General features: G+C 42.8%; 1 protein-coding gene across 2 annotated transcripts in view; it reads left to right on the top strand.

Annotated features, from left to right (window-relative positions):
* The window catches only part of Chrm5 (cholinergic receptor muscarinic 5), a 64105-nt gene extending 47681 nt beyond the window's left edge, over positions 1-16424 (top strand). The window contains exons 2-3 of one of the 2 annotated variants that reach the window (XR_004118761.1): positions 10041-11873; positions 16278-16424. Coding sequence is in view for 1 of the 2 variants with exons in the window: in XM_031371359.1 (XP_031227219.1) it covers positions 10123-11721 (1599 nt within the window). In the remaining variant the exon portion in view is untranslated. Of the gene's footprint in view, positions 1-10040; positions 12164-16277 lie in introns of those variants that run through there. The other variant, XM_031371359.1, reaches the window with a different exon arrangement.
* Positions 16425-21284: the final 4860 nt, after the last annotated feature.

The raw sequence follows: 21284 nt of genomic DNA, 5'->3' as shown, positions 1-21284 counted from the left end.
TCCAAGGTTGTCTCCCTTTGTGATTTCTTTATTGTTTCTATTTCCATTTTTAGATCCTGGATGGTTTTTTCATTTCCTTCACTTGTTTGATTGTGTTTTCCTGTAGTTCTTTAAGGAATTTTTGTGTTTCCTCTTTAAGGGCTTCTAGCTGGTTACCTGTGTTCTGTACTTCTTTGAGGGAGTTATGTATGTCCTTCTTAAAGTCCTATATCATCATCATGAGAAGTGATTTTAGATCTGAATCTTGCTCTTCTGATGTGATGGTGTGTCCAGGACTTGCTATGGTGGGAGAATTGGGTTCTGATGCTGCCAATTAACCTTGGTTTCTGTTGCTTATGTTCTTACACTTGCCTCCGGCCATCTAGTTATCTCTAGTGCTACCTGCCCTTGCTAAATCTGACTGGTGCCTGTCCTATCTGTGATCCTGGTTGTGTCAGAACTCCTCAGAGTCAAGCTGTTTCTGTGATCCTGTGATTCTGAGATCCTGTGATCCTGGGCTTGTTAGAGTGCTCAGGAGTACAGCTTCCTCAGGGTGTTGTGGGACTGGTTGCAAAATTTGCACCCAAGGTCTGCTCAGAGCACCAGCCCAGACAGACTGGAAGGAACCAGTGCCACTGGGCTGGCAGAGTTCTTGCGTGCCTGGGTCCCACTGGTCCCAGTTATTCCCAGTGTTGGCACAGATGTTATGTCCTCCTCACCTCTGATCCTGTGATCCTGGGCTTGTTAGAGCACCTGGGAATGGAGCTTCCTCTGGGTGTTGTGCAGAATTTGTGCCCAAGGTCTGCTCAGAGCACCAGCCCAGACAGACTGGAAGGAACCTGTGCCACTGGGCTGGTGGAGTTCCTGCCTGCCTGGGTCCCACTCGTCCCAGTTACTCCTGGTGTTGGGACAGACGTTGTGCCCTCCTCACCTCTGCTCCGCTGATTGCCTTTACTTGGTTTTTAAATTTACATAAAAATGTTTTCATAATGTTCACAGCTTGTAATCATAGCTTTTAACCAAATGGATATACTTCTAGGAATTTTCTTAATAAAATTAACAAAAATGTATATAAAGGTTTATCTCAAAGTAGTCATTGTGGCCTTACATTGAAAAATTCAAAACAATCTAACTATGCTTCCCCCCCTTTTTTTTGAAAATAGTTTTTTATTACATAATATATCCTGATTATAAATTCATACTCCTCCTCCCCAATCTAGACACATCCCTTTTCTTTCTCTCATTTGAAAACAGATATCTAAGGTATGATAACAAAATAAAATAGAACAAAGACTAACACATTGGAATAGGACAAAATAAACAAGCAGAAGACCCAAGAAAAGGCACAAAAAAGAGATGCAGAGGAGCTGGAGAGATGGCTCAGCAGTTAAGAGCACTGACTGCTCTTCTGAAGGTCCTGAGTCAAATCCCATCAACCACATGGTGGTTCACAACCATCTATAATAAGATCTGACACCCTCTTCTGGAGTGTCTGGAGATACCTAAAATGTACTTACATATAATAAATAAATAAATCTTTTTTAAAAAAAAGAAACAGATGCAGAGACCCCTCATTTGCATACTCAGGAATACCATAAAAAATGGAATATATAATATACATATATTATAATGTATGTGTAATTTGTACATATTGTACACACACACACACACACACACACACACACACACACGCACACACAAAGAGCTTGTCGGGTAAAAAGAGAGAAAAAATTAAAAATAAAAAAAAAGTCCTAGCCAGGCAGTGGTGGCACATGCCTTTAATCCCAGCACTTGGGAGGCAGAGGCAGGTGTATTTCTGAGTTCAAGGCCAGCCTGGTCTACAGAGTGAGCTCCAGGACAGCCAGGGCTATACAGAGAAACCCTGTCTTGGAAAACCAAAAAACAACAACAAAAAAAGTCCTGACATGACACTATGATACCTCCATAGATGTCATTGAGTTCTCTTTCTGTTGGCCACCTATGGGGGTCAGGGGTGGGTGATGCATGGAAGGAACTTAGCCTTTACTTAAGAGTAGTTTGTCTCCCCAGTGATAGTTTCCTTGGAGGAAACTAAGTTTTCATTTGCAAGTGGTTATCAATTGGAGGCTACTTCTGGGTTAGAAATGGAGGATGTGTCCTCCTCTTTTAGTTCTAGGACTCCATCTGCTGCAGACCCAGGCAGGCCCCAAGCACGCTGACTCAGTCTCTGGGAGTTCTTGTGTCCTCAGTCCTGCTGATGTAGAAGGCCTTGTTTCCTTGGTGTCCTCCATCCCCCTTGGTCCTTATACTCAGTTCACACTTTTTCTGTAGTATTCCCTGAGTCTTGAGGTGAAAGATTTGGGTGGAAACACCCCATTTAGGGCTGAGTATTTTGATGTCTCTGAATATTGTCTGACTGTGGGTCTCTAAATGGAGTATAGATTTAAACAGAGAATTCTCAAAAGAGGAAACCCAAATGGCTGAAAAACAGTTAAAGAAATGTGCGACATTCTTAGCCATCAGAAGAATGCAAATCACTGGGCAGTGGTGGTGCACGCCTTTAATCCCAGCACTTGGGAGGCAGAGGCAGGCAGATTTCTGAGTTCAAGGCCAGTGCCTGGTCTACAGAGTGAGTTCCAGGACAGCTAGGGCTACACAGAGAAACCCTGTCTTGAAAAACCAAAAAGAAGAAGATGAAGAAGAAGAAGGAAGAGGAGGAGGGAGAGGAGGAGGAGGAAGAGGAAGAGGAGGAGGAGGAAGAAGAGGAGGGGAGGAGAAAGAAGAGGAGGAGGAGGAGAAGGAGGAAGAAGAGGAGGAGGAGGAGGAAGAGGAAAAAGAAGAATCAAAAACTATATTTCAACTGTCACCTGTCAGAATGGCAGCTCAGGTCAATAAAACAAATGACAGTTCATGTTGCAAGGATGCAGAGTAAGGAGAATATACATCTATTGCTGGTAGGAGTGCAAATTTCTACAGCCACTATGGAAATCAGTGTGGTGGTTCCTCAGGAAGATAGGAATCAATCTACCCCAAGATCCAGCACCATTCTTGGGCATATACCAAAATGATGCTTCATGCTACCACAGAGACACTTGCTCAACCATGTTCATTGCTGCCCTATTCATACTAGCCAGAAATTGGAAACAAACTCAACAAATGAATGTATGAAGAAAATGTGGTATGTTTATGCAATTGAATATTATTTAGCCATTAAAAATGAAATTTGTAATTTACAGGTAAATTAATGGAACTGAAGAAAATATCATCCCAAGTGAGGTAACGCAGACCCAGAAAGACAAATATGGCATGTATTGGCTAACATGTACATATTAGCTGTTTAGTCAATGATAACCAAGCTATATTTCATAGAACCACAGAGAGTACATATAGAGTAAGGGGCTGGGAGGACAGAGAACTCCCTAGGAAAAGGAAATGAAATAGGTAGCTACGGATGGAACAGGAGGATCAAGTGGGGAGAGAAGGTGACAGGGACACTAGGAAGGGAATATGGAAAGAGACAGCTAAAATTAAAGGCCATTCAAATGATAGTGTGGAAACTGAATACAATAGAAACTTCCTAAAATATATACATACATGAAGGCAAATCTAAATGAAATTGCCGAATAATGAGAGACAGGACCCAAACTGGATATTTTTTTTCATCAAATAAAACTTCTAGTACCTGGAATGGGTTACATGTAATTGAATTGTTGGACATAGGAGTCCAATGGGAACCCCTAAACAACCCAGGCTATTACCAAGACTATAGGTTGCTTTCTACAAATTGCGGTCAAAGCCCAGCAACTCCATGAACACAAAGAAGTCAAGCTGCTGCCTCCATAAAGCCCGCACCCCTACACGCTAGTGTATCTGGTATAGAAGGTACTCTGTGCACAACCAAAGAAAAATGTAAACGCCAACTAAGCAACCACCTTTGATCAAAATCTGCCAGCGCAATGGTGCCACAAAGCTTGTAGGAGGAACCAACCACGGTCCGGTTTGATTTAAGGCCCACTCCACAAGATAGAACCCATAACTAAAACTGCTCGGATGACTGAGAGCCTGAGATGAGATAGCCCAGGGACCTAAGACAAAGCCAACTACTACTGTTCTACTAAATGAACCCTTAGGAGTCAGCAATGAACTGACTCCTAAGGACATTCTCTGTACCATAGATGAATGCTTTGCTCAGCCATCATCAGAGAAGCGTCCTCCCCACACCCTTTACTTAAAAGAAAGCTATGGAAGTAGTTACCTGTCAAATTTACATACACCTTTAGTTATTGGAAACATCAGTATTCCAACATCACAGAGGACTGTCACAAGTTCCAAACCAACCTAGTCTTCACAGAGAGTTCCACAACAGCCAGGACCAGATGAAAAGAAACAATCTGAGGACAAGTTCTCATGCTCACTGCTTCCCGATTTCAGCGACAATGTGACCAGGCACCTCTCGCTTCTGTGTTCCCGACACACTAGATTGTATTTTCTGAATTAACTCAGAATAAACCATCTCTTCCCTTTATCAGGTATTTCACTGTAGCAAGGAGACAAGTGACTAATATAGACAGTGTCTTGGTAATTTGTCCAGTCTGGCCTCGAACTTACAATTCTCCAACAGCAGCCTCTCAAGTAGCTAGAATTACATCCTAGCCACCAGCCCTTATAGGGTTCTGATGCACAGAAAAAGTGTCATCAATGATGAGAAGACCACACCAGAACTTCCTCCATTGCAAGAAGCTATGAAGGTGGAGTTTCTGATATTGTTTGTACTTTTTTAAAAAATGTATATGAGTACACTGTAGCTGTCTTCAGACACATCAAAAGAGGGCATTGGATCCCATTACAGATGGTTGTGAGCCATCATGTGGTTGCTGGAAATTGAACTCAGGGCCTGTGGAAGAGTAGTCAATGCTCTTAACTGCTGAGCCATCTCTCCAGCCCCAATAATCCTATCTTTAATATATGCCATTGTGTTAGTTTAAAAGTCAGTTTTTCCTTACTCATGAGATACCAAAAGAAAGTGTCAGTCATACAGGAGGATCCTTAAGAAAATGAGCTGAACTTATATATTTTTAATACATTTGACCTATGTCATTTATTTTTTTATTTTTGTTTATGTTTGAGAATTTCACACATACATCTACCTCCTCCAAGTTTATAACCTCTTTTCTTTCTTTTCTTTTTTTTTTTCTTAAGAGCCCCCACGGGTTGCAATTCAGGCCACCCACATATTTATGGAACCATCCACTGGAGCAGAGTTGACCAACCAGTAGCCATACCCTTAAAGAAACCTGCCGCTCCCCTAGAAGCCATTAGCTGTCAACAGCTCCTCAGTCAGGAGCAGGAGCTCCTGAGCCCCTCCCATCTCCAGGCTGGAATGCTGACTGGCCTGACTTGGCACAGGTCCTACTCAGGCAGCCAGTGTTGTGAGTTGCTGAGTGGAGCATGTTCAGGAGACACTTCTTTGGTCACCCTGCAGCCTCTACCACACCTGCCTCTGGCTCGTTGACTCTTTCCACCCCTCCCAGTTTTACTTTTAGAAAAGGGAATCCATTCATTATGTCGCCATTTTCAAAATGAGGGCTAGCAACATAGTGTCACTTGTTGAAACTCAAACACCTAAGCCTCGTTGCAGCCAGAATTCTTAGGATGAGGCCCATTGATCTGTTTTAGTAAATGTGCTGGTGACTACAATGAATATTCAAGTTGGATAATCACTATGATAAGGCAACATTTAGGCTTTCATATAAACCTCAGAAGAGAATTTCATAATTCCTAGTCGAAGACCATGGAACTTATAGTTTCTTACTACTTGGAAAACAAAATATTGTGATGATATTTCTATCAATCATCTATCTATCCATTCATCCACCCACCCACCCACCACCCATCTATCTATCTATCTATCTATCTATCCATCCATCTACCCACCCACCACCCATTCACCCATCTATCTATCTATCTATCTATCTATCTATCTATCTATCTATCTATCTATCTTTGTTAATTTTTTTAAAGATTTATTTACTTATTATATGAAAGTACACTGTAGCTGTCTTCAGACACACCAGAATCAGGTCTCATTATGGATAGTTGTGAGCCACCATGTGGTTGCTGGGATTTGAACTCAGGACGTTTGGAAGAGCAGTCAGTGCTCTTAATCGCTGAGCCATCTCTCTAGCCCCCCTATTTTTGTTAATTGAAATAGGTTTCAGTATGTAGCCTTGGCTGGCCAAGAGCCTCACTAGATAGGCCAGGCTGGCTCTGAACTCAGAGATCTGCCTACCTTTGTGTCCGGAGTGCTGGGATTAAAATCATGCACCACCACATCCTGGGCTGTTTGTGATAGTCCTAAAACAATTCTTTGACGCCCTGCAAATATAATTCTCATACAACAAACACATCTTCCTGATTTTTCAGTAAACAGGCAGGCTTTTAAAATAGTTTAGTTGCCTTCCTATACTTGATGTGTGAAAAAGAAGAGTGGAAAACATTGCTAGGATTTCTCAGAAAGAAATTTGTTCTTTTTTTCCTTTTTCTTTTGAAGCAGCATCTCAGTAATTTGCCTTGTCCTGACTCTGGAGTCCAGGCAGGCCTTGAATTGTCCATCCTTCTATCTAAGCCTCCAGGGCACCCGGACTCTTAGACTTGCATCACCAAGTCTGGCTTTCCACTTGTTGTTTATTTTAAACATCTACTACTGAGGGGGACTCACGGGATACAGAGGGAGGGATTCTGGCAGGAGATATGCTGTAAGCACCAAGTTCCTGCCCATATTACGTTAGAGATGATGGAACAAGCAAAGCCTATGAGGCACTGAAAGAATGTTAAAGAGCTTCAAGGGCTCAGGGTTAAAGAACTCAAAATTGATGGAGCCATCCCTAAAATATACACTGCAAATTCCTACTGCCCTCTACACTCTAAGCTGTTGACCAGGTTTTCTGTAACAGACATTATCAGAAGATAATTTCCAGCCCTGCCATTACTAAGCACAGCAGCTGGGATCCGGGCCCCTACACTCCACCTTCCCTTGGGATACTATTGTTGGACCTCTGTTCCAGTCCCAGGCAGTAACTTCTATTGCCACGTTAGGCCCCATGCCAGCTCGCTTATCTGGAGACCGGAAACTCTAGCAAGCTCTCCCATATATCAGCTTTACCTTCTAATGAACCATTCTCATTAGCATGAAAATGTGGTTCATTTCCACTTTTCTTTAAAAATAAGAAAAGGCCAGGCTGCAGATGGCTCAGCACTTAAAAAGCACTGACTGCTCTGCATGAAGGCCAGGATTCAATTCCTAGCATTCACACGGTAGCTCACAACTGTCTGGAACTCCAGTCCTAGGGGATTTGCCTCCCTCTTCTAGCCTCCAAAGAGCATTTCATGCTTACATGAACATGGTCCACAGACATCCATGCACACATAACCACTCTTCTCCTCGTTCCTTTTTCCCACTTTCCACACAGCATTCCGACCACCAGAGCCCCAAACAATTTACCAAGATACACTCTGATCTCCTTGGAACTAAACCCAGGCTCAGGCATTAGTCCTAATCTTCCTAGACTGATCACTGCTTGAAGCAGTGCGTCACTGTCTCCTAAGACATTCTCCTCCTGTTGCTGACAGAAAAACATGAGTGCAAAACATTAGGAGTGCAAAGATGAACATAGAATCTTGGCTTTTACATCTTTTGGAAAGCATTTGCTGCCAAGGAGTTCTGGACTTTCCAATTTTTCCGTAAATCTATTTGCAGCAGTCATTCCAAGGCTTTTTATGGCATGCTCACATAGAAAAATGATAAATTTCCAGAAGTCTGAGAAGAAGGAAAAGGAGCCCCCCACCTCACCCCAGAACTGAGAGACAAGCTTCACACACACACACACACACACACACACACACACACGCACACGCACACGCACACGCACACGCACACACATACACACACGCACACACACACCCAGTGGCTCCCTGTCTAGTCCTCACTGGCTTTCCTGTTCTCAGTGACAGTGCAGCCATTTAATATCGCCAGGAATAGGCCTCTCTGTCCCTGGAGGCTCAACTTTCATTCTGGGTGCTCTATAAAGCCGAGTAGTATTAAGCCTCTCGATTCATGTGCTGGCGCATCACTTTTATGCTCCAAGGCACTTAGCACACGGGTAAACACCATTTTTAAAGCCAGTCAGTTAAAATACTGCTCCTGACATTATCGCTTCAGAGACAATGAGAAGTCATCTCTTAAATGAAATGAACTTTGGACTACATTTCTTCTCTATTAGTCAAAAGAAGTTAAATATGTGTTACTTAAGAAGAGCCACCTAAAACTTTGTTTCTTCATACATCCCTTCAACAGGAGTTCTGGAGTTCTTCTTTATTTAACCCACTGTGAGCACTTGTGTTTTAAGCTACTGCTTCTGGTTGCTACCTCTGATGTTCATGTCCAGTTTATGTGTTCGGCATTCAAGTCTGTCACACCCACACTAACATCCCCCCTCCCCCAACCCCACTTTTACCCCCACCCTACCCAGATTCCCCTGTCCTGCACCCCTTCCTTCTCCCTCCCCCCTCCTCCTCTCTTCCTTTTAAGCAATTCTATTTTACCTTCTCAACCCCTTTTTACAAAATTGCCACAAGAGGGCAGCAGTTTCACACATATGAAAGATGCTCTGGCATTGAGGATTGAAAAAAAGCAAAAAGATTATACACTAAAAAAAGTAAAAAGAAGACACAAAGTTGGGTGGGTAGGGAGGGGTGGGCCTAGAAGGGGTTGGGGAGGTGAATATGATCAAAATACATCGTATGAAATTCTCAAAGAACTAAGACATTTTAAAAAGAATAGCCCTGATAAAAATGTTACTACTGATGGCCTAGCAATCTCTATGAAGAAGAATGGTTTCAGTGGGAGAATCGAGGAATGAAAGAGGGCAATGGGGCAGGAAGACAAAATTCACTTGTTACATGTGTAAAAATGTCAGAATTTTTCATTGAAAAAATATGTAATTGATTTTTTTTTAAAGATTTATTTATTGTTATATGTAAGTACACTATAGCTGTCTTCAGACACACCAGAAAAGGGCATCAGATCTCATTATGGGTGGTTGCTGGGATTTGAACTCAGGACCTTTGGAAGAGCAGTCAGTGCTCTTAACCACTGAGCCATCTCACCAGCCCATAATTGAATTTTTATAGTCAAAGCCTGATGCTTGTTCATTAGGCAAAAGAATTTTGCAATGATAAAATTATATATATATATATATATATATATATATATATATATATTACTATACTGTTATCCAATGCGTGTACATATATATTTCTAGAATGCTATCCAAAATTTATTTTGCCTTCTACCTTATACTTACCTTAACTATTTCAACACTATCAATAGTTTTGATAATTAATTAATTAATTTCTTGGCTGGGCGGTGGTGGTACACACCTTTAATCTCAGCACTTGGGAGGTAGAGGCCTGCAGATTTCTGAATTCTGGGCCAGCCTCGTCTACAAAGTTGAGTTCCAGGACAGCCAGGGCTATACAGAGAAACCCTATCTCAAAAAAACCAAAAAAAATATTTTTAATTTTTTTTTTAGATATATTTATTTATATGTAAGTACACTGTAGCTGTTTTCAGACACACCAGAAGAGGGCATCAGATCTCATTACGGGTGGCTGTGTGGTTGCTGGGATTTGAACTCAGGACCTTTGTAAGGGCAGTTAGTGCTCTTAACCGCTGAGCCATGTTCTCCAGCCCCCCTTTTTTTTTTTTTTTTTTTTGGTTTCTCGAGACAGGGTTTCTCTGTGTAGCCCTGGCTGTCCTGGAACTCACTCTGTAGACCAGGCTGGCCTCAAACTCAGAAATCCACCTGCCTCTGCCTCCCGAGTGCTGGGATTAAAGGCTTGAGCCACCACTGCCTGGCTAATTAATTAATTTCCTAAGTAGGGGGGAAAAGGTTCAACAATTCAGCATCTTGTTCTACATGCATTTCATAATTTTGTCAGGTTAGGATGAACCCCGAAAGAAATAGAAAACCATGCAGAAGTGTGTATGATGAGCAGAACTGACCTGTTTGTGTTTCTTCCAGATCCTAGCCGAGAAGAGGGGAGGCCGAACAGAGCGTAGCTCCAAACCTTGGACTAAATCTGAGTGTAATTTCTTGAGCCAGGATGGAACCAGAGTCTTACCACAATGAAACCACTGTCAACGGCACCCCGGTCAATCACCAGGCTTTGGAACGCCATGGACTGTGGGAAGTCATTACTATTGCAGCTGTGACGGCTGTGGTCAGCCTGATGACCATTGTTGGCAATGTCTTGGTCATGATCTCCTTCAAAGTCAACAGTCAGCTCAAGACAGTTAACAACTACTACCTGCTCAGCTTGGCCTGTGCAGACCTCATCATTGGCGTCTTCTCCATGAATCTCTACACGACCTACATCCTCATGGGACGCTGGGTTCTCGGGAGTCTGGCTTGTGACCTTTGGCTTGCACTCGACTATGTAGCCAGCAACGCTTCTGTCATGAACCTTTTGGTGATAAGCTTTGACCGTTACTTTTCCATCACAAGACCACTGACATACCGGGCCAAGCGTACCCCAAAGAGGGCTGGCATCATGATCGGCTTGGCATGGCTGGTCTCCTTCATCCTCTGGGCGCCAGCCATCCTCTGCTGGCAGTACTTGGTTGGGAAGCGGACAGTACCTCCTGATGAGTGCCAGATCCAGTTCCTTTCAGAGCCTACCATCACTTTTGGGACCGCCATTGCTGCCTTCTACATCCCTGTCTCCGTCATGACCATACTCTACTGCCGGATCTACCGGGAAACAGAGAAGCGAACCAAGGACCTAGCTGACCTCCAAGGTTCCGATTCTGTGGCAGAAGTCAAGAAGAGAAAGCCGGCTCACAGGACCCTGCTCAGATCTTTCTTTAGCTGCCCTAGACCCAGCCTGGCCCAGAGAGAAAGGAATCAGGCCTCCTGGTCATCCTCTCATAGAAGCACCTCAACAACAGGAAAGCCAACCCAGGCCACTGACCTAAGTGCTGACTGGGAAAAGGCTGAACAGGTTACCAACTGTAGCAGCTACCCCTCTTCAGAGGATGAAGCCAAGCCCACCACTGACCCTGTCTTTCAAGTGGTCTACAAGAGTGAGGCCAAGGAAAGCCCAGGGAAGGAATTCAATACCCAGGAGACCAAGGAAACATTTGCGAACCCTCGGGCTGAAAACACTGACTATGACACTCCCAAATACTTCCTGTCTCCAGCTGCTGCTCACAGACTCAAGAGTCAGAAGTGTGTTGCCTATAAGTTCCGATTGGTGGTAAAAGCTGACGGGACCCAGGAGACTAACAATGGCTGTCGCAAGGTGAAAATTATGCCCTGTTCCTTCCCAGTATCCAAAGACCCTTCAACAAAAGGCTTGGATCCCAACCTCAGCCATCAAATGACCAAACGAAAGAGAATGGTCCTAGTTAAAGAGAGGAAAGCGGCCCAGACCTTGAGCGCCATTCTCCTGGCCTTCATCATCACGTGGACCCCTTATAACATCATGGTCCTGGTTTCTACCTTCTGTGACAAGTGTGTCCCTGTCACCCTGTGGCACTTGGGTTACTGGCTGTGCTATGTCAACAGCACCATCAACCCCATCTGCTACGCCCTCTGCAACAGAACATTCAGGAAGACCTTTAAGCTGCTCCTTCTCTGCCAGTGGAAAAAGAAAAAAGTGGAAGAGAAATTGTATTGGCAAGGCAACAGCAAGCTACCCTGAAACCTTAGCAACGCCTCTCAAGAGAATAATGACCACAGTCGGGTTTGCTTGTTTAAGGAATGTCATCTGCCATTCTGAGTCCCTGGAGGCTTGTCAAAGTGCAAGGCCTGCTGTCAAACAAAGAGTCACACATGCACCCACCTGCATGGGAGGTGAGTCTTGTTCTTTATCAAGGCCACCCAATGACACTAGAATTTGCCGGTGAATCAGAGAGACAGAGTCAGGGTCCTTCTCTGGAAGTACACTTGAGTCTCCATGGACAATGACTTCAGGAACTGATCTGTGAAGAACAGTAGGGACCAGATGGAAATCTTCCCCTGCAGCGGTCTGTCATAGAGTCTTGTGCAATATGTATGTGTCTGTATGAAATTGTCTTATATCAGCAGGAATCAGGAGAGTGTAAGCCAGTCGCACCTCCAGATAAAAGTGTTATTCAGCTGGCTTCTGAGAATATCACTCTTTGTAACGTAATCAGCATTTATTATGCAGCTACCCTGTGCTTTGTACTGTGGCATGGTTTTCTGTTCATACACAGAAAGAATGCTCTTTCTCTTCCTTTTGTAACTATGACAACTCCTGTACCTACTGAAACCATGGTGATTCCCCAAACCATCATTCTCTCGGTATCTTGTGTCAAGAAGGATGCTGACATTGGCTTACTTGTACACTTGGTCTCCTAGAGGGGTCTTTATTCTGCTGATAATGATGTTACATTATCACACATAGCTATTTTATGCTTACCAATGGAGGTATATATTTCGCTAAACAAATATTGTATATCATTGTGGGTGTCCATTTGGAGTCACTTATTAAGTATATTGTGTTCTCAGGAGAAACTAGTTGTACAATAGTTCTGCCCAGGATTCTCTCCAGGATAATGAATGCCGGTTCACTTACGTTGTTTTCAGAGGGGGTGCTTTCTAATCTCTCCTCAAGACAAACCAAACACAAAACATGGAAAACAAATGGGATTCTTTCCATGCTTTTAAAATTTTTAAAGAGTCTTTCAGGTCCCTAACCCCCTCACCCAGACCCCTAACTCACACTCAGACATGTACAAATCTCTGTCCTGTGTGGGAAAGGTGTGCTACTTGGACAAACAGGAGGGGGTGCCTTCTTCTTTATAGGTCTTTCATATTTGAAAAAAATAGCTTCCTTGTTGAGACCTATCCAAATTCACCCAAAAGTGAGAAGCTCATAAAAGTACAGCGATTGAGGATTCAGTGCAGCTGGTCATAGTCCTTAAACAGGAAAGCTCTGGTTAGGGGGAGCCCAGTGATGCAATTCTTGCCTCGCATGCATGAGGCGCTGGATTCGATCCCCAGAATCAAAGCAAACATGTTTTAAATGTAAATTTCAGCTTTAAAAATGAAGTGTAAATTATGATATAAAAACAAAATTACCAACATACATTTGTATGCTGGAGTTACTTAAAAACAGAAATTAAATGAACTATCTAAGTTATTTTTATATAAACCAACTGGAAGTGCAGTGGTGCTCAGTAGAAAGCGCTTGCCTAGCATGCTCAAAGCCCTGCATTTAAGCTGAAGAGATAAGGACTGAGGAAAAGTGGATTAAGATGCTTCTTTGATGATTCTGAAAATAAATACATACACAAGAAAATTAAAGCTCTGAAATAATAAGTAAAATTAATGAAAGATCCAGAGTAAAGGCAGGGCAATGGTTCGTGACCAACTGACAGGTGGAAACTCCTGTCAGAAACGTTACAGCTAAATTTTCTGGTATCATTTGACGCTGTGTTAAAAGATTCTCCACACTTCAGCTGGGTGTGGTGGGACATACCTGTAATCCCAGCACTTGAGTAGTACAGACAGCTTTGTCTATAGCAAGATCCAATTTCAAAAAGAAAAAAAAAATCTGGATTTCATTTCACTCAATGGAAGCCAGCTCTCTTTTAACCTCATTTTCTAAGATGATGGAAAAAAAGAATTGACCTGGTTTTCTGCGAATTAGATGTGTACCTGAGTTCTTCCTTCAACCCTAGAAGAACAGAGTTACATGCCAAGGAGGCTTCAGGATGAGAGACTCTTGGCAGGCCAAGGCTAGTCCAGGTGGTCCTCTATCCTATCCCTGCAGAGTCCTGATGGTGAGAAGAAACATGTTTAATGCACCTACTTGTGGAGCCTTTGTGAAGAGCAAGTTGACACCTGCCAAAAACTTAGTAGAAATACTAATTGGCTCAAATCTCTGAGACAGAGGTTCCCAGGCCTACATGATACCAGAAGGGTGTGGCTTTACTAAAAAACCTGCTCTACCAGCTCTAGACTACTTGATTCTTTTCCTTTAAGGCCTTGGCTGCTGGAAGAGTCCTAAATCTCTCCATGAAAATGGCATTTTTTTAATGTTGTACTGGGCATTCGGCATTCACAGTAGAGAAGTAAGCCAGTTAAAGTAAAGGTTCTTAGAACTGGAATGGGGAGGGTCTTGCTCCTAGAGACCCATGGAACACTCTACTGTCACACAGAACCAACCTTTTTCATTTATCTTTTGAGAAATTGATCTTTATCATTGATTTTGGAAAGCATCCGTGTTTACGGGGCTCCTTATCCCCATTAGCATAGACAAAGCACATCCCCAAACTACCGGAGAAAACAAAAGTTTCCGAGAGTCAGAGTGTTGAGTGGGGTTTTTAGAACGCAGAGATCCACTTGTAAACTACAGGAACTGGGGAAGTGGGTGGGGCACAAGCTGACCAGATCCTAGGGCTGGGCCCAAGTGTCCTGAACTGTGTCTGTGATAAACTATTTCCAGCTTTGATTAGCTATCTATTGGATGATACGTATTGTTAATAATGTGATTTGTTTCTCTTTGGCTGTGAATTTGGTGACAAGTCCCAGAATCTTGGTTTTCCATTCATGTTTTGGTAAAACAAAGCAGTTTGTCAATGTTCCTCTGCTTGGCCCTCGGGTGAATGTCCTCTGAGGACGATGCTGTCCGTTCTTTGTAATGGTGAAATCTGTACCTAAACCCCTGGGTTGGGGTATACAGCTGTTTACTGTAAATATCCAAATCACAGAAAAGCATACTGTACTTATGTTGTTCTGGATACTCAAGAAATGTAACCACACAGTGATCCCATGAAAAGTGTTAAAACTGGAGAATGTTCTCTGGTTAGCATGACTGGACCCATCTGTATCAGGGTCCTACCCAGCTCTGCATGGCCTTCCCCTTTAAGATAGGGTAAAACTTTGGAATACACATCTTGCTTCTTTCTGTGATTTGCCATTTCAGTTACCAATGACCAAATTAAGATTAAATAATGATGATTAAAAAAAGAAGTCTATGGCTCAAATTCTTCCTAGTACCAGGGTTAGGGACAGACCTAGAAACACTACTCTTCTCTGATAGAGACCCTGCACCAAAGGCAACAGCTCCACTTTGTCATGTCACCGCTGTAAGTGATTTTAATCTCCATTTCCCTCCTGTCAGCTCATCAGTGAGGTTGAACGTTATGCAAGCTCTCCGCTGATTTAAGAAAATCTAGATGAGTGGGTGACTGTTAGGAATGGAGCCAGGAGCACATTTTTAAAAGAACAAACTCCTTTGAAGTTAATTTTGAACTTACATAAAAGCTAAATAAGCACTATAAACAACTCTTTACCCTTCGTCTATTTTACAAACGCATTAAAATTTTGTCCCATTAATGTGCACTCTCGATTTTTTTAAATATACAGAATTTTTTTTTTTCTCAGCTTTCTCAGAATAGGCTGTCTTCATGTGTCCATTTACCTCGTTGCCTCACTGTGTTTCTTAAGAACAGAGTTACTTTGTGTAACCTCTGAAGGAGTCCAAAAAGCAGGAGAACTGCCCTGGCTACAGTGTTCTGTAGTCTATAGACTGTCCTCAAATTTCAACACTTTGTACAAATGCTGTTTACTGTAAGAATTTCTTTTCCAGTTCAGGATCTAACCTGGGACCAAGCAGAGCACTCTGCCATGGCTCGGTTAGAACCCTTTAACCTGGGGGAGGCTCACAGCTTCTCCTTGCCTTTTCACTTCCAGGCCCTTCGGCATACTAAGCAAACTCACCTGCCGGCCCCAGAACCGTCTTGCCCTTTTCCTCCCTTTCTTTTGAGGCAGGGTCCAATTGGCCTGGAACTCACAATTCTCCAGCCTTAGCTTTCTGAGCACTGGGATAATAATCATTAGTCACCCCCACCCCCGATTTATTTTTTTTTTTAAAGATTTATTTATTTCATGTTTGTGAGTATACTGTTGCTCTCTTCCAACACACCAGAAGAGGGCATCAGATCCCCACTACAGATGGTTGTGAGCCATCATGTGGTTGCTGGGAATTGAATTCAGGTCCTCTGGAAGAGCAGTCAGTGCACTTAAGTGCTGAGCCATCTCTCTAGCCCCCGATTTAATTTTTTTTTAAATAAGTAAAATATTAATGTTTATAAAAATCAAAGCTATAAACAGATTTACTCAGAGAAGTGTTCCTCTGCCCAACATTTTTTTTTTTAAATCCCATTCCATCATTGCCTAGGTAACAGTCTGTTTCTTCCCTTTGTTCTTTAACAAAACCAACAACAGCAAGATGGCTCAGTGAGTAAAGTTGCTTGGCTCCAAATCTCAGATCCATCCCTAGGACTTCTGTGGTGGAAGAAGAGAACCAGTTCCTGCAATCTGATCTCTGATGGCACACAAACAAAATAAAGAAATGTAAAAAAATCTTTAAAATTTCTTTTCGTCATTTCTTCAGTGTTTGCACCCCTTTTAGCCATTCTCTCTTAGGTATAGGTACTCAGATCAAGAGCTCTTCGTGAAGCTAAACATATGGACTGCACCCTCCTGCAGCAGCTACTGTTACTGAAAGCTATGAAGACATCCAGTAGAGCAAGTCTAGTTACTATAGAGACAGTGAATGATAACTAACAAAAGACCAACTCACGTTCATCTTAAACTCGGAGAAGGCACCGTCATTATTATCCTCCAAGGGACTGTGCTCACCTCCCATAGTGATTCATGTGTTAATGTGTGGGGGTGGGGAGTGCAGCCTTAAAATCGTCTGTGATCAGTAATTAGGCAAAGGAAGCCAAAGCAAAATGAATCTGGTTTTTGCTCATTGTATCCAACAACCTAACCATACTTACCTAACGTCAGTATGCTTCATGACAACCTATCTACCTATCCTAAAACATTAGGATTTTTTAAAAATATGAATCTTAAACAAGTGTCAAAGACTAGATGTCCCCAAGGGATGCTCTTACGTTCCTGCTAAGAACAGCCATCCCAAGAGTGTCGTTTCCCCAGTCCTTGGCAGTGCTTTCAGCATCATGATTATCTTGTTAAAATGCATCTGCACGAGGCCCTAGGAAAGAGAAGAGGCATCCTTACCTTTAACATAGAATGATGCAAAGGCATTCACTTATTCTGAATATCACAAGATGGGAACTGGTGCTTATTTTTAGTGGTCCTCAAGTATCCAAAGATCTCCAACACCCACTTATAAGTCAGTATGCACCTATAATCCCAAACTGAGGTGATAAACACGAGAGGATTTCAAGGACTTTTTGGCTAGCCAGTCTAGCCAAAACTGGCTAGACTGTGAGAAATGAAGAAATTCAGTGAGAAATGCTGTCTCAAAAAATAATGATTGAAAAAGAAACTCCATGTCAGTTTCTGGCCTGAACATGCACATGCATGCACACACAAAATCATATTCAGTTTTATTTTATATTCACAATATTTTAATTCTCACCTGTCAAATAGTCCCACTTCTACCCTCACTAACTTTTTATTTTAATATAGATTCTGTATATGGGAGAAGATATGAGCATTTTGTTTTTCTGAGTCTGGCTTATTTTGCTTACCATGACAATCACTAGTTTGATCCATTCTCCTGTCTACCACATGATTTTGTTCATCTTTGTAGATGATTCAATGCCAATGTGAATGTACAGCACATATTCTTTATCCATTCATCCATTGATAGACTCCTCCACTGATTCCGAAACTTGGCTGGCGTGAATAGTGCTGCAATCAACATGGGGGTGCAGGTATCTCTACTGTGTGCTCACTTTGATTCCTTCAGGCATATGCACAGAAGTAGCTGAATTGTATGTTAAGTTTTTTAAATATTTATTTATTTTACGTATATGTCAATGTCACTCTCTTCAGACACACCAGAAGAGGGCATTGGATTACCATTACAGGTTGTTCTGCACCACCACGTGGTTGCTGGGAATTGAACTTTGGACCTCTGCAAGAACAGTCAGTGCTCTTAACTGCTGAGCCAGCTCTCCAGCCCTCCTATGTTAGTTTTATTCTTAGTCTTTTGAGGAGCCTCCACATTGACACAATGCCTGGATTAATTCCCACTCCCATTAGCAGTGTATGAAGTTTGGTTCCCCCTGCACCCACAGCATCATCTATAAACATGTTTCATTTGAACTCATAGAGCTATTAAGTAGCATTTGGCAGTCCTTGAACAGAAATTATCTGGCCACTTAGACTCGACAGAGAAGAAATCATAAGGCCTCAAGTGACATGGAAAGCTCCTACTCCCAACTAAATATAGATCAGAAAGAGACTGCATCTGTCACTTTCTATCTCTGTTAGATGCAACTAGAACAGCTTAGGGGGATAAGAGGATTACTGTCCTTGAGAATTCCTCCTTCTTTCCCTGTGTTTTCAGACTCAAGAGTTGCCATCCAGGCAACCTGATTATCCTATGCTTGGTTGCCTATTTGTTCAGCAAATAATTACTGATGTATGTAATGAGCTCAAAGGTGCGGAAGAAAATAGATATTGTCCCCTAACCAAGGATATAGGCAAACAGAATAATGGAACAACGAATAGTTCAAAGAAAATCATCTCAGTGGTGGCTGAGGGCTCTGCTCCTCCCCAGATATAAATATTTTCCTTCTCTAAATCTCTCTCCCACTGTTTTTTGGCACAGAAAGAAAGCTATCAACAGAGTCTGGGCCCGAATGTAAAGGGTAGAAGAAAGGATGAGTGGAGAGAGATGAGGTGCATGCCGACTGTCACACTCACCACGCTCTCATCAACAGCCTGTCAATCAAAAGCAAGACAGGATGTCTAGCTCAGATTAGCCTGGAACTCTCTATGAAGCTGAGGATGACTTTGAACATCTATCTGATCCTCCTGCCTCCCCCTCCCAACTGGTAGAATTACTTGTGCACATAACCACACTGATTGTATGTGATGCTGAGGACCGAACACAAGGCTTGCTGCATGCTACAGAAGCTCCGCCAACTGAGCTACGTCTCCAGCTTGGGAGTAGTTGTTTCTTTCCCCACATTTGGTTCCTACTTCACATGCCACATGCCAAAACACCATGCTGCAGTACTTCTCTTTTTTTGACACACTTAACTTTTCTATTTGATAACCCGACTCTGTTGGGAACACAAAGGTCCTTGTGCTCACCAGGGAAGCCAGGAATGTTAAGTATGCAGGGTTGTCTTTTCAAGAGAAAAGATGTATAACTTATTTTCTGCCAAGAAGGCTGTGAATGAAGGTGGTTACTAGCTTAGGTAATCCCTGTGCTCTCCTGTAGGACCAGGCCATATCTGCCTCCCCCCTGAGCTCCCACAAGGAGGACCTGAGGTAGCTATTGTGACTTTTGTGCTATCTGTATGACTGTATGGAAGAGCAGACATGTATTCTGAAAAGTTTCAGTGTAACCATGCCTCATTGTGCACACAGGACTGTGTTTCACTAGGAAACTTTTTTTTTTTTTTATCCAAATTGTACTATACTTAAATATGCCTAAAATAAACTGCCCGGTGTCAGACTCAAAAAGTTTGAACCAACATCAGCTACTGAGTCATGTTGAACCAGATTTCTTTCTTGCCTCACAGGGCTCGACAACACTTTGCTGGTCCTAGTCTGCAGAGACCCCCTCCCCAACCTCCGCCAACTCCTCACAAGAGAAGTCAGGTAGCATTACAGAGATGAAGAGTTGCCCGTAGATTCAGCAAGAATACCTTCAAAAGTAAATGCATACAGCCACACATGCCTTTACAGACATACAACTTAAAGCAATGAGAACAGAAAAGCCTATCAAGGTAGGAGCTCTCTGTCAGGGAGGGGAGAAGGGCTAGCTATCTACCCGTTCTAAAGAGGATATAAAGAAGAGCTGTCTCTATGCTACTGGCCTTTGCTGGGCCTTGTCAAAGATTTAAAGCTGGGTCTATAGCCATACCACCATGAATGTCCCCAATCTCATCTGATTTTAGAAGCTAAGCAGGGTCTGGCCTGGTTAGTACTTAGGATGGGAGATTTGAATCTGAGCCAGAAGTGGGCAAGGAATGGGAGGCCTATGTTTTTCTTCCAATTAACATTATCTCAAAGTTTTTCTTTTTTGAATTGTTTATTTGGGCACTGAGCCCGAGACTATGGCCCAGCATGTTATAGATGTGCTCTACCACTGCGCTGCAGCCTCAGCCCTACCTTGCCTTGTTACTTGGTATGATTAGCTGCAACCAATGTTTCAAGGTTCAAGCACAAGTTGGTCTGAGTGCAGTCTGTACTCAGTTCTACTTCTCTGCCCCAAGCATCCTGGAGTTTGATACACATGACTAACTGACTCTCTCTCCATCCAGTCTTAGAGACTGAATTCAGGACCTCTCATGCAAGGCCAGCATTCCACCAACTTCTTAAAATGTTTTGAGACAAGGTCTCATTTAGATGTCCAACCTAACCTTGCCCTTACTGTGATTGTCAGGATAGCCTAGGAAGGCCATGAAATTGTGATTCTCCTGCTTCAGCCTCCTTAGTAGCTAGGATTACTGGCCCACACTACCAGGCCCTTACTGTGATTGTCAGGATAGCCTAAGAAGGCCATGAAATTGTGATCCTCTTGCTTCAGCCTCCTTAGTAGCTAGGATTACTGGCCCACTCTACCAGGCCCAACCCAGGGTGTTCCTTTATGATTTTGCTACAAAGAGAATTTGTCCTCCAAAAGACAAAGTAATTTCAGGCTTGCAGTGCATTCAAGAGACATCTTCTAACCTCTGCAGCTACCAGTCCCAGCTCTGGGAGTACTTTCTTTTAGCATACTTGTTCAGTTCCTCCATAAACCGCCCACTCTCTACCCACTTTCTTTTAGCTATACTTGTTCAGTTCTTCCATAAACCCCCCACTCTCTACTCCCTGCCCTCAACAGACATACCTCAACTCAGTAGTCATCCATCTTGCCCCTTCTCAGCTTCAACCTTATTAACTCATGTACAGCCTTGCAATCTTACCTTGTATGTTACTTTTTCCATGCAGGCCCATTTAAGGACTTTATTAGCACTTGTCTGCTTCCTTAAGCATTTATTGAAGGTCATGTGGCAGACATTTGGGATCCCAGCATTTGAAAGTTTGAGGTAGGGTTATCACATATTTGACCAACCTGGGCTATGTAATAAGTTCCAGGCTAGCCTGGGGTTCAAAATAGGACTTGGTCTCAAAAAATAAGCTAAAGAGAAAGGGTTTGGAATCAACCGTTCTGCATGTTTTCTAATTTAATGCTAAGAAAGCAACATGGTGGCTCCCGACCACCCATAATGAAATCTGACACCCTCTTCTGGT

This window comes from Mastomys coucha, unplaced genomic scaffold (assembly GCF_008632895.1).
Source record: "Mastomys coucha isolate ucsf_1 unplaced genomic scaffold, UCSF_Mcou_1 pScaffold15, whole genome shotgun sequence".
Lineage (NCBI taxonomy): Eukaryota > Metazoa > Chordata > Mammalia > Rodentia > Muridae > Mastomys > Mastomys coucha.
The sequence above is the reverse complement of the archived record's forward strand: the minus strand, read 5'-3'. Positions and strand labels throughout refer to the sequence as shown.